This window comes from Colobus angolensis, unplaced genomic scaffold (genome assembly GCF_000951035.1).
Source record: "Colobus angolensis palliatus isolate OR3802 unplaced genomic scaffold, Cang.pa_1.0 Scaffold101, whole genome shotgun sequence".
NCBI classification, from domain to species: domain Eukaryota; kingdom Metazoa; phylum Chordata; class Mammalia; order Primates; family Cercopithecidae; genus Colobus; species Colobus angolensis.
In genome coordinates this window covers 6,112,923-6,125,235 of record NW_012111031.1, presented here as the reverse complement: position 1 = coordinate 6,125,235, position 12,313 = coordinate 6,112,923, and the positions used below count along the sequence as shown (strand labels likewise).

General features: G+C 38.7%; 1 protein-coding gene across 4 annotated transcripts in view; it reads right to left on the bottom strand.

Moving 5' to 3' along the window:
- LCP1 (lymphocyte cytosolic protein 1 (L-plastin)) overlaps positions 1 to 12,313 on the bottom strand; it is an 89,554-nt gene that overhangs the window by 13,997 nt on the left and 63,244 nt on the right. For 3 of the 4 annotated variants that reach the window (XM_011939882.1, XM_011939891.1, XM_011939874.1), the window contains exons 8-13: positions 11,855 to 11,997; positions 9,270 to 9,365; positions 7,509 to 7,704; positions 5,154 to 5,232; positions 4,304 to 4,418; positions 3,311 to 3,444 (exon numbers count right to left, since the gene is read on the bottom strand). In XM_011939882.1, coding sequence (XP_011795272.1) covers positions 3,311 to 3,444; positions 4,304 to 4,418; positions 5,154 to 5,232; positions 7,509 to 7,704; positions 9,270 to 9,365; positions 11,855 to 11,997 — 763 coding nt within the window. Of the gene's footprint in view, positions 1 to 3,310; positions 3,445 to 4,303; positions 4,419 to 5,153; positions 5,233 to 7,508; positions 7,705 to 9,269; positions 9,366 to 9,704; positions 9,732 to 11,854; positions 11,998 to 12,313 lie in introns of all 4 variants that reach the window. The other variant, XM_011939869.1, reaches the window with a different exon arrangement.

The following is a 12,313-nucleotide window of genomic DNA, read 5'->3' as shown; positions in this document are numbered from 1 at the left end:
TTGAAACCCATGAGTCAGTTTAACTGTTGCAACTAAAAGGACTTTTGCTTTGGTTTTTAAAGCAATCAGTATGAATTGCTAATCTGTTAAAAATTTAAAACTTGTGGAAGATAATAAAGATAGCTTGGAAATAGCATCTGGAAATACATGGGTGAGAACAGCCCTAAGCAGTTTTCAGTGATGTTCTGGATACATGCAGTAAACTAAAAGATAGAGTTGCAGTTTCTTTAGCTCTGGAGTTTTAGGCATCAGGGGAGCCTTATGACATCCGCCTCCATCATTAAAAAGACCCCAGTTTACAAATGGGTAATGGAGCTCTACATTTAGTAAAGTAAATGTGAATCAGGGAGTGAAATCTTTAATGATCACTTCTGATTATCCTACCTTATCTGGAAATACTGACACAATTACATCCAGAGCCGGCCATTATTAGGATCTACAGACAGTGTCTTGGAACTAAAGCCGCAGTGCCTAGGCACACCACAAACCTTGCCTTTGCCATTATCTTGCCAGACGGAATGTAATGTGACATGCAGTTTCTGGGGCTTCCTTCCAGGTAGGAAAATGAATTATGTCACACTAACATAGACTCTAATGAGGGGATGTAAAATTCCTGCTTTGTCAGAGCTATTAGTATAAGGGGAAAGACCGAAGCATTTACAAGTAAATTATTTTATTACTCACAGAATTCCTATCTAAAAGTCTTCCCAAGCTTATGATTTTGTACCAAAATTGTTTCTTTCTCTTATAATCTATTTTCTGTTTGCGTATCTTCTTATATTCTATTTTTGTTTAACTAATATCACCCTATAATTCTCACATTAGTCAAACTTATATTCAGTTCCAAAACGTTTCTAAAGTTCTCTATGAAAGGAACTTCTGTTTCTGGCCATGATGGAATAACAGGAACCACATTCAACACCTCTAATACAGGGAAAAACATACGAAACAATGTTGTTCAGACATCAGACAATAGGAAGCACAGGACAGTGGCCCCTGAAAAGAAGAAAACAAAGTGAGCCTTAAGATTTTCCCAGCATGGAAAAAGTTTCCAAGCTGCAGCAGAGGAGGAGAAAACTCAAACAGAGCATGGCCATCCTCTTGAGTGGAGGAAACAGGAATGAGAAATGAAGGAAGCCCGGGTGCTTAGAATTTAGGGGGAAGAATATCAGAGCAGTGAGAACTGTATCGAGAGAAGACAGTCATTCAGAAAGAAAGCTTCAGCGGCCTTCAGTGGGTTTCCCTCAGTCTTCAGCTGAGGACTGCTCAGTGCACATGTGTGAAGAAACTACCAGAGGCTGCGGGGAAAACCCACCAGAAATGAGCTGGCAGAGCAATCCTTGGGGCTCACACAAGGCTGGAAATAATTTGTTCCCACCAGCTGGAGTGGAAAAATTTCATAATACATGAGCATCAAGTAAAGTACTCAGAAGACTATTTTCTCATTACTAACAAGCAAAATGAGCTCTAGATTAATTGAGCTTAAAAGTAAGCCTCAAATGGATCAAACTGTATTTAAGTAACTTAAGTCTATCCCAGGATAAAATTTAAGAATATTTAAAGGAATACAGAAATATCCAATACACAGCAAGGTCAAATTCATGATATCCAACATATAGTTAAAAAATTAGCAGCATCCAAAGAAGCCAAAAAATATGACTCATAATGAAGATGAAAATAAATTAGTAGAAACAGATCACAAAATAAGTTACTGTAATTATTTTCCGTATGTTCAAGAAGGTAAAGGAAAGGACAGATATGGGAGATACAAAAATGACTCAAAATTTCTATACATGGAGACAATAATATCCAGGTTAAAAAACATATACACTGGATGGAGTTAATGGAACATTAGACACACACACACACACACACACACAAAAGAGATTAGTGAACTTGAAAACATAGCAATACAAGTTATCCAAAATGAAACATAGAGAAAATAAATAAATAAAGCATCAGTGAGCTTAGGGACAACTTTGAATGATCAAATATACACGCACTTGGAATCCCCCAGAACCAGGGTTGGTGGGTACAGAAGATATATTTGAAGAGATGAAAGTTAAGTTTTCCAAATTTTATGGAAAGTATAAACCCATAGATCCTATAAGTTAACAAACGTCAAGCATAAGAAACAACAATGGGGCTGGGCACGGTGGGGTGGCACGCCTATAATCCCAGCCCTTTGGAAGGCCAAGGCGGGCAGATCATTAGGTCAGGAGTTTGAGACCGGCCTGTCCAATATGGTGAAACCCCGTCTCTACTAAAAATACAAAAATTAGCTGGGCATGGTGGCGTGGACCTGTAGTCCCAGCTACTCAGTAGGCTGAGGCAGGAGAATCACTTGAACCCAGGAGGTGGAGATTGCAGTGAGCAGAGATCGCATTACTGCACTCCAGCCTAGGTGACAGAGCAAGACTCTGTCTCAAAAAAAAAAAAAGAAACAAAACAAGAAACAACAATATACATCATAATAAAATTACCTAAAACCTGTAATAAAGAGAAATCTTAAGCCAGAAAAGAAATACTACATACAAGGAAACAAAGATAAGAATGACAATAGATTTCCTCTTGGAAACAATGTGGGCCAGAAGACAGTGAAACTATCTTTAAAATACTGAAAGAAAAAACTATCAACTTAGAGTTCTGCACTCAGAGAAAAAAATCTTTTGAAAATGAAATAGACATTTTCAGACGTACAGAAGCTGAAATCATTCATCACCAGCAGACTTGTGCGATTAGAAATATTTTAGGTAGACAGAAAATGATACCAAATGGAAATCTTAATCTATAAAATAGTAGGAAGAGCACTAGAAATAGTAAATATGTAGATAAATATAGCATAATTTCAACTTTATTTAAAAAATCCCTTTAAAAGTAATTGTTATTTACACAGATCAGTTGAAGTAAAAGGATGGTAAAAAGATACGCCATGCTGACCACTAATCAATAGGAAGCCTGTAGAAGCAATAGTAGCTATTATCTATTAATGTCAGAAAAAATAGATTTCAGAGAAAAGAATATTAGTAGGCATAAAGAAGAGTATTTCATAAGGACAAAGGGATGATTAAATCAGAATGAAACAACAATCTAAACTGTTTATGAACCTAATAACAGAGTTTCACGATACTTGAAACAAAAACCGACAGAACTGAAACAAAAAGCAGAAAGGTAAAAAGTGCTTCTCTGGTTATTAAGATTAGCTTAAAACATACATTTACTGAATTAACTCATACTGCTAAAAATTTGCTAATATTTTTCCAGGTAAATAATGCATTCAAGAAAAAGCCACTTCCATAAGCTATACTACCTTCTCATTAGCTGCCAAATCAAGGCCAATGTGAGAGTGCGGTTTCCTTCATTGAGATCTTGTCCACCGATGCCAACCAGGGAGAACTTCGCTTGATTCTTCCCCAATTCTACCGCATAGTTACAATTCTCAAGCTGAATGAGCAGAAAGGAAAACGATTTAACGTCACCATCTTGAGTATGATAAATACCAGATAAATAATAAAAATAAAGATAAAAAATGAAATAAATATGGTCAGACTGAATGACTTCTCAAGTCTCAACTGGTTCTGCAATGCTAGGATGCAAAAGTAAAGAATTTTTCATCTTTCCTTAGAAACCCCTCACTTTCATAAAAAAAATTCATAATGTGGAAAACCGAAATGAATTCCTTATTATGAATATGTTCACCGCTATATCACACTACATAAATGGAGACCCATCCTTAGTTACCTACCTACATGTAATATTTCTAAAATAGGTGAATTCACAGAGATTGACATGGGAAATTTGGAGTCTCCATCCTCTGCACACATAGCAAACAGACATGTGAACAGATATTCCTGCAGCTACGCATGGATCATTAACAGTCACAGCAATAAGAAATGCTGAGAAATGGCTGTGTCAACCCTGTTGTTTCAAAACAATGTTCCCACTGTGTTGACAGTCAACAAACTATTTGAACAAGTCTAGCTGTCAGTACAAAGCTCCAATTCTTTAGAAATTAGAATAAAGATCCTGCTGAGGGAAAAATCCCTGTGGCTCTCTGCTTGCTCTAATTATCTTAATTAGAATTTTTGCATGATAATGTTTGAAGACATCCAACATGGAATTATAAATAAGTAATCGACTGAAATAATGGACATGCTTTAATAAACCTATTCAGGTTTCTGATTGCTGTACTAGAATTTAATTTCTGGATAAACATTGTTTGGCTGCCTTATAAAGTATTTAGAGCGCTCTTGCAGGCTATGACTTGCCTGCCTGCTGGAACATCAGAACCATCATTGTTTACCTTCTTCATATTGCCTCCCAGTTTGGGGTATGGCGGTTTGTTTACTCTGTTCCAGTCAACAGGAACTTTAATCTTTTCATAGAGCTGGAAGATGACCAGGGCATCTGATAAGTCACTGAACAAAACAAACACAAAAGGATTCTCAGATATCCCACATTTATTCAGGGCCTACAATGGGCCAGACACTTTCTTACATATTAGTTTAGAGAATATTCACAACAACCCTGCACACTGGTGGTCGTAGCTCCATCTATAGAGGTGAAGAAACCACGACTCAAAGAGACTGGGGGACTCACTCCTCCCAGGTGTGAGCAGCTATGCCCTTCCATCCAACACATGCTGCCTCGGGAAAAGAAAGAGCACTCTGGTGATGAAATCATCTGTACACCAAACCCCTGTAACATGCAATTCACCTATATAACAAACCCACATATGTACCCTTGTACCTAAAGGTTTAAAAATTGTAAAACTAAGTAAATGTAAAAGAAATGTTAAAAAAACAAAATGAAGATGGCTTTAACAAGTGGCGTAGGAGACACTTCACCACAAACTTAACATCTGTTGTTTTGCCTGCTTGTGAGCAGATTATATGTATGATCACTTATGACATAGAGTAAATGTTTCATTTTGTTGAGGTACGATTTACATATTGAGCACACAGTGAGACTGATGTATGTAGGTGAGTTTTTCAGCTGAATAGCCAACATCTGAAGCTCAACTTGGCACTTTTCCCCTTCCATCAAGGTATGCACATTTTGTGAAGAGAATGCACATCATGGTGGTATTTGGAATCCTATGGCTCTTTCGAGGTCTCTGTCTTACATTAGAATGAGTTCCCAAATATTCCTACCTGTACAAATGATTGACTCGAGGGTTAACACCCAGAGAGTTCATCCAGTTCCTAAATGTCCGCTCTTCTCTCGTCTCACCTAGATGAAGGAAGACGGGTTATGTTTTGGGATGGAAGAAAACATGCCTTTTTTTATGACCAAAGTTTAACTAAAGAGGATGCAATAAAAACTGAAAATAGAATGAAAGAAAGAAATAAAATAAACCCTATTGGATTTGGATGAGGGTTCTTATATGGTGTTAATTTTTCTTTTCCATTTCAATTCCACATGTATTTCTACAGCATCTATTAGTAGTGTGTGGAATCCTGTGTGGGGTAGCCGTTCAGTTGGCTCTCAAAGGCTTACCTTCTTGCTGGAAAAAACAGGACTTTCAGGCATCAAACAGAGATCAGACAAGCTACAGAACTCACTTAGGAGATAGATATATCTGTTATTTGAGTTGAGACAGGGAAAAGAACAGTATGGACTGAATTTGGAGGGGGCAGAATTTGAACTTGCCCTTGGATAGCTAGCAAAATCTGGATCAGAAAAAGGAAAGAGTAGAGGATTTGGGGAGATAGCAAGGGGTGGGAGTAGAAGACAGTATAAATATGCATATAAAGGGAGCAACAGGCAAGGTCTCTATTAAGAATATCAGGAACTGGTTTGGTCAGGGGTCTATACTGTACAGCCCAATGAGATAACCCTATCTGGAAGAAGGAGTCAGAACTGGAGATTTTATTTATTTATTTATTTATGTTTTTTGAGACAGAGTCTCACTGTCTCCCAGGCTGCAGTGCAGTGGTGCGATCTCAGCTCACTGCATGCTCCGCCTCCCGGGTTCACACCATTCTACCTCAGCCTCCCAAGTAGCTGGGACTACAGGTGCCCGCCACCACGCCCAGCTAATTTTTTGTATTTTTTTGGAGAGACAGAGTTTCAATCTTTGGATACCAGGTAGCACATTTTAGTTGACCTATTAGACAATGGCAGTCTTTATGGCTTTGTAAAATTACTACAATACATTCTTGAGCAAGGCAGAGATATAATAAAATCAGTGCTGGGATGTGCCTGGCAGCAGTGTGCAGAATCACTGAAAGGTGATATGCATTTGAATTAAACACAGCAGAGAGCAGAGTGTTTGACATTAGCATGTGGGATACACTCAAGCATTTGATAAATGGAGGCTCCAAGATCCATTAAAATAATTGGTGTATGAGGTAATGAGTTTGGAAGAGCAGAAAAGAAACGTAACAATTGAGAAAATGTTCCAAAGGAAGAATTATTAGTATTTGCTGATTTAGTGGATGTAGGGATGAAGGATAGGAAGATACAATAGGATCCAAGGTCTTTAGTTTTGGTGACTAAAGAAAAACAAATGGTATGATTAATAGAAATGGAGCATTTCTAAAAGAGGGCAAATGGGATGGGAGGTGGGCTGGAAACGCAATGGTTGGGGGTGGGAGGGAAAATAATCAATTCTGTTTTGCATATGCTGCACCTCAAATGATAGCCAAGGACCCAAACAGGAATATTCTAGAAGCAGCTGAAATGGGTGATTAGTGGGCTGGATATATAGATTTAGGAGTCAACAAAATGCACACAACCCCCTGACCATAATTCAGCAAATGACACAAATGCAGGAGTGTGGAAGCACGATTATGCTGCATTTCTAGTGAGAGTAAAGTGCTGTGGAAAAGGATCAACTCATACTTCAGATCTGAATCTCCTTGCTTGCATGACATTCATTTAATATTAATCGACCTTTTTGTCTCAATATTGGGACTAGTTCATGACTTTTTTAAAAAAATCAAGTAAACATCTCTGGCACCTCTACCTGGTAGAATCTAATTAAAGCTATATACTTTTTGTTGAATCTTGGAGCATTAACCTGAAAAATACAACTGTTAGGGATTCTGCCTCAAAATACTTTTCTGTACCTCCCATAAGAAACAAAACAAACCAAAACTCAGTAAGCATATCCCGGCATACATTAAATAGCATTTTTTGATAATGAATGGTGGCAGCTTCTTGCCTCTAGGAATCAACACAGTCCATTAAGTATATAAATTATCTTTTTGAAACTCTGGATTTATTTCATCTAATAATTAAATGCATTATCTTTCCTAAAACATTTAATTCTGATAACGGATGAAGTCTTTGTATAATGGACGTGATATAATGGTATTTAATTACTCCTGCTTGGCTGAAATTGACTTGATGAATCTATTTATTCTCTTTGTTGCATACCAGAGAATTAATGGCCTGTTTGCATGTGCAAATAGTTTATATTTGCTTAGGAAGTGAGTTTGAAATGCCATAGAATTAGAATTGTGAGTGCCTTTCCCCATCGTAAGCAAGTACTTTGCAGTTACCTTCAAGAGCCCCCCAGTCAATGTCCTGGTTCTCTGGTTTGTGCAGGGCAGGGTATCTGTTAAAGAGGTTGGCAATAAAAGCCAAGTTCAACTTGGGGTTCCCTCGGACAACATCTGTGGCTGTGACAAACTGCCGGCAGCCCAGCCTCTCCGCCTGCTGCAACATGCATTCTGCCCTCTGGATGTCATCCTTCTCCTGCAATGCAAAAGGATGTCTCAGGGCTGGGTCAAGACTCTCCATGCACAAAGCAGACTGCATAATGTGAAAAGAAATGGGAACCTCACTGAAACCATCAGTGTCTATCTCAGGCAGACACTTAATAACAGCACATTGTTGCCTACACGCACCTGCACCAAAATCAAAGTCACAAGTAAAAGGAATCTCAGAGGTTAAGTAACGAAGGTCTCTCATCTCCATTATCAAACTATTTCAGATGAATGGTTGGTTGCCCTGTTTCAAAAGAGATGCAGTAGATTCTGAAAATTTATCATTTGAGTTTATCTTAATTATTTCCAACCATTAAGATTCCTTTTTATTTTTTTCTTGCACAGATGTCATAAGATTGTCTATCAAAAAATTTTATTTATTAATTTATATTCCCATAACCAGTTCACAAAAGATATTTACACTTGCCAATAAGAGCATGTGATTAGCGTATCCACCGTCTCCACAATGAGTTGGTATACTTGCAACCCAAACAAAATAAATTTTATCAGTTAACCTACATATTGCTATTGATAAATATATAATATCAATTTTATTTTTGTAGACTTCAGATTTTGAACCACTCAATGTGCTCGAATAATTCTAGAGAATCTCCAGCCATTTGTAAGCGACTCTTAAAACAACACTAAAATTTTGTGGAAATATAGCCCACTGTCCTTAAAGTATATGAAACCACCAATTTTCAGAAAACAAAACTTTAAATTAGGATTATTTCTCAATATGACACTTTACTAGGCCGGGCGCGGTGGCTCACGCCTGTAATCTCAGCACTTTGGGGGGCGGAGGCGGGCGGATCACGAGATCAGGAGATCGAGACCATCCTGGCTAACACGGTGAAACCCCGTCTCTACTAAAAATACAAAAAATTAGCCGGGCATGGTGGCGGCGCCTATAGTCCCAGCTACTCATGAGGCTGAGCCAGGAGAATGGCAGAATGGCGTGAACCCGGGAGGCAGAGCTGGCAGTGAGCCAAGATCTTGCCACTGCACTCTAGCCTGGGTGACAGAGCGAGACTCTCTAAAAATAAAAAATAAAAAAAAATGACACTTTACTAGATAACACTACACGCTATGCATTTTATGAGCTTTACTTCTCATTTACTTTTACTCCTCATTAGGAATCAGTTGACTTCAATATGAACTCATTGGATTTAACTCCAATGATACTAAATGAGGCACACAAACAGGCAAAGTGACTTCTCAAGATCAATATTAAAGTGGTGGCAAAACAGGTTTCATTGTAACATTCAGACCCATGTGGGGTGATAGAGTCTTCTAAAAGATGAACATATACAGAAGTGCCTAGCATGCTGGATGGCGTTTAATTACTATTGGTTTCTTTCTTTAATGTTGTATTTCCAGATTCAGTTTTCATCAATTATTATCCCAAACTGCCCACAGTTTTACAGTTTTAACAGGGCTTTAGGCAGAAATGCCCAGTCATGGAACTCCAGAGTCAGGGCCACACAGGGCAACAGAACCGCCAACATGAAAGCAGCATCATGTTCTCCAAACACAACCGGGCCCCGGCCTTACCCGCAGTCCTGACATGTCAATAACAACAGCAGGAACGCCTTCTTCATCTCCTTTCGGAGCCACCTGCTCAAGCAGGTGGTAATAAGCTTTTGAGTCCTGTGAGAAATTAAGAAATTCCAATTTCAAAATAGCACAGCTAATTACATACTTAGCACAACAATGATTTCCCAAAAGCAAACATTTTATTTCATATTCAGCTATCATTCAAGAATGTAACTTAATTAACAAAGCCTAGAAACATTCACTAATTTGAATGTTCTATGTGTCTCTTTACATATCACATTTGTTTTTCTTTTTAAAAGGAGTGTAACAATAAAATAGACAAGATATGCACAAAAGGCACCCTAAAGAAGTGGATATTATTCTGTTGTCTTTAGGGGAGAAAAACAACTTATTTACATGTATTAAATTGTATACAGGAAAAAATATATATACCTTTATATTGCTGTAGAAGTCAGTCAGCTAAGGTTTAATTAAAAAAAAAGTGACAGAAAAAGGAAGCAGAAGTTTAAAGCAGAGTTTAAAAATACATTTAAATGAACAATCAGCAAGAGAAAAATAAAGATGTCAAAGACAGAAGACTGAAGCATTAACAAGCAATCTTTATGTAAAAGGAGAAATATTAAGATAAGTGCATTTCATGTTTATCTAGAAGTTAGAAAAATGGTTCAATTTAGTTAGAGCAGATTAGATACAGGTATTGAATTCTCAAGTTTTCTTAGATTCTGAAAATATATTGGCAAAAAGAATTCTCAGAATTATAGTCTTAAAATACAAATTTATTTTTAGTCAATGAAAGCACACAGATTTTCAGGTAGTTTATTTAAATCATTTAATAGTATCTCAATTTCTCTTAAACATTGAACAATCAGCTGCTTTTTTTTTTTCTACAACTGGTTAGGGTAGGAAAGGCATGGGCAGAGGAGAGGTACGCTCCCCACTTTTGGCATCAGAAAGATGAAAACCAGAGTGTGAGCCATTGATGTTGCACCTGGGAAAACTGATCTTCATCTCTCTTCTTTCTACCCTCCCTTCTCTGACCTTTCACTGTAGCTATTTTGAAGTCAGTGACAGTCACATACAGGTGTTAGGCACCAATACCATCTGCTTACCCCGGGTTACGTCTTTTTATTTTGGCTAAGAGTAACCTCATTTCACCTGACTCTTATGAGCCTTTCTCACTCGCTCTAGCCTGGGTATTCTCCTCGCCTTTGCCAATTCTACATGATTTAAAGACATCACCCAAGGTTGCTGGCTACTCAGACATACACATGACAGTGTGGTCAGTCGCCATGCAGCTGCTGCCGGAGAACAGGCACAACACTGCATAAGTAAGTGTTCATCTTGCCAGTTCCCATCTCATACAGACACTTCCCAAAGCACAAAATGGTTGTTCTAGAGAACACAGCCATTTAATGATAGGAAATTAGGTAAATTTACAACTGAGATCAGACAGCCTAATTTTGGCTGAAATGTTTTACAACTGCAGAGCTTAACTGTTGAACACAAAGGGAGATCATGATAGCCAGCTCCTGTTAAACCTCAGTTCGGTTGGTGGTAGAAAAATGTTAATAACCCATGAAAGATGCATAGTTAGAAAGACGGATTTAGCTTAGATCCTAAGAAATGGGGGCTTTCCATCTAGAAGCTTGACTCTGACTGGCACGGTGCCTGACATACCCTGAGTTCTAAATGCCATTGAATGCACGTCATGCGGCAGTGGGAAACTGTTACTCAGAGAATTACAAGCCTAGGTGTACTCCTGTTGAGTCATGTGAACTTTCCTCTGACTCTTTCTCTTTGGGGAAAAGTTATTTAACTTTTGAGAAAGTGGAGACTGAAGTATTTTCCTGGTGTTGCATCCCAGCATCTCCTCTCTTTCCTTCTAGGGACCGCTTTCCATTCCTTTCTGCTCCTTAACCACTTTCTATCTTCATCCATCTGTCATCACGGCCAACAGCTGTTTTCTTTCACCTTGACATGGAACTTTTCATATACTTGAAAACCACAGTGTATTCCTGCCTCAGCCTTTCCCCTATGGACCTCTTTGTCTCTTTATCTGTAAAATGAGAGGATGATAACCCTTTACCTCATGGGGTTGTTGTAAGGATTCAATAAGAGAATACACATATAAATCAGTTGGAACAGTGCCGGGCATGTTGCAGACACAATGTTTGCTATTATTAGTGTAACTAGAAGAGTCATCTTCATTTAATTTTTTAAAATGAATTCCCATCTGCTGCTCCCATTTGTGAAACCAGAGACATTACAGACCTACATATATTCCCTTTACTTGGACAGCAGACTGTTCTCTTGCTCTTCCTCTAGCTCACCTTTGTCCCTCTACTTCCTGATACAGAAACTCCAGTTGAGACGCTGCGCTAGGACTCTGGGCAGATCTGTGTGTGGCCCAGGACTAGAGCAGCAGATGGGCTCTTAAGGACAGTGAGCACCTCCGAAACAGCACCAGACTAACCCTGGAGCTTCTGAAGAGACGAAGCCCCAAATCTTTGTCTTTTCTTTATTAACGCCCAAATTCCCCTTCACTGCTGCAAAGAGTCATGTTCAAACAACGCTCCTCCTACCTTGATGTCAGTACTGAAGTTGCCAATTTTGTTGCAGCCTGCATTTTCCAGGTGGTAATTAGCCCACCTCAGCAAGAGCTCTTCAGGGGAGAGTTTCATCAAATCCTCCAGGCTCTCACCTTCTCTCAAAAGAGCAATCAGAGCTAAAGAAGCACAAAAAAAACAAAGAAAAATAAATGCAGCGATGTTGGGGGAGGGAGGGCTTGGTTATAGCTTTCTTTTTTTTTTTTTTTGTGATGGAGTCTTGCTCTGTTGCCCAGGCTGGAGTGCAGTGGCTTGATCTCGGCTCACTGCAAGCTCCGCCTCCCGGGTTCACGCCATTCTCCTGCCTCAGCCTCCCAAGTGGCTGGGACTACAGGCGCCTGCCACCACGCCCAGCTAATTTTTTGTATTTTTTTGGAGAGACAGGGTTTCAATCTTTGGATACCAGGTAGCACATTTTAGTTGACCTATTAGACA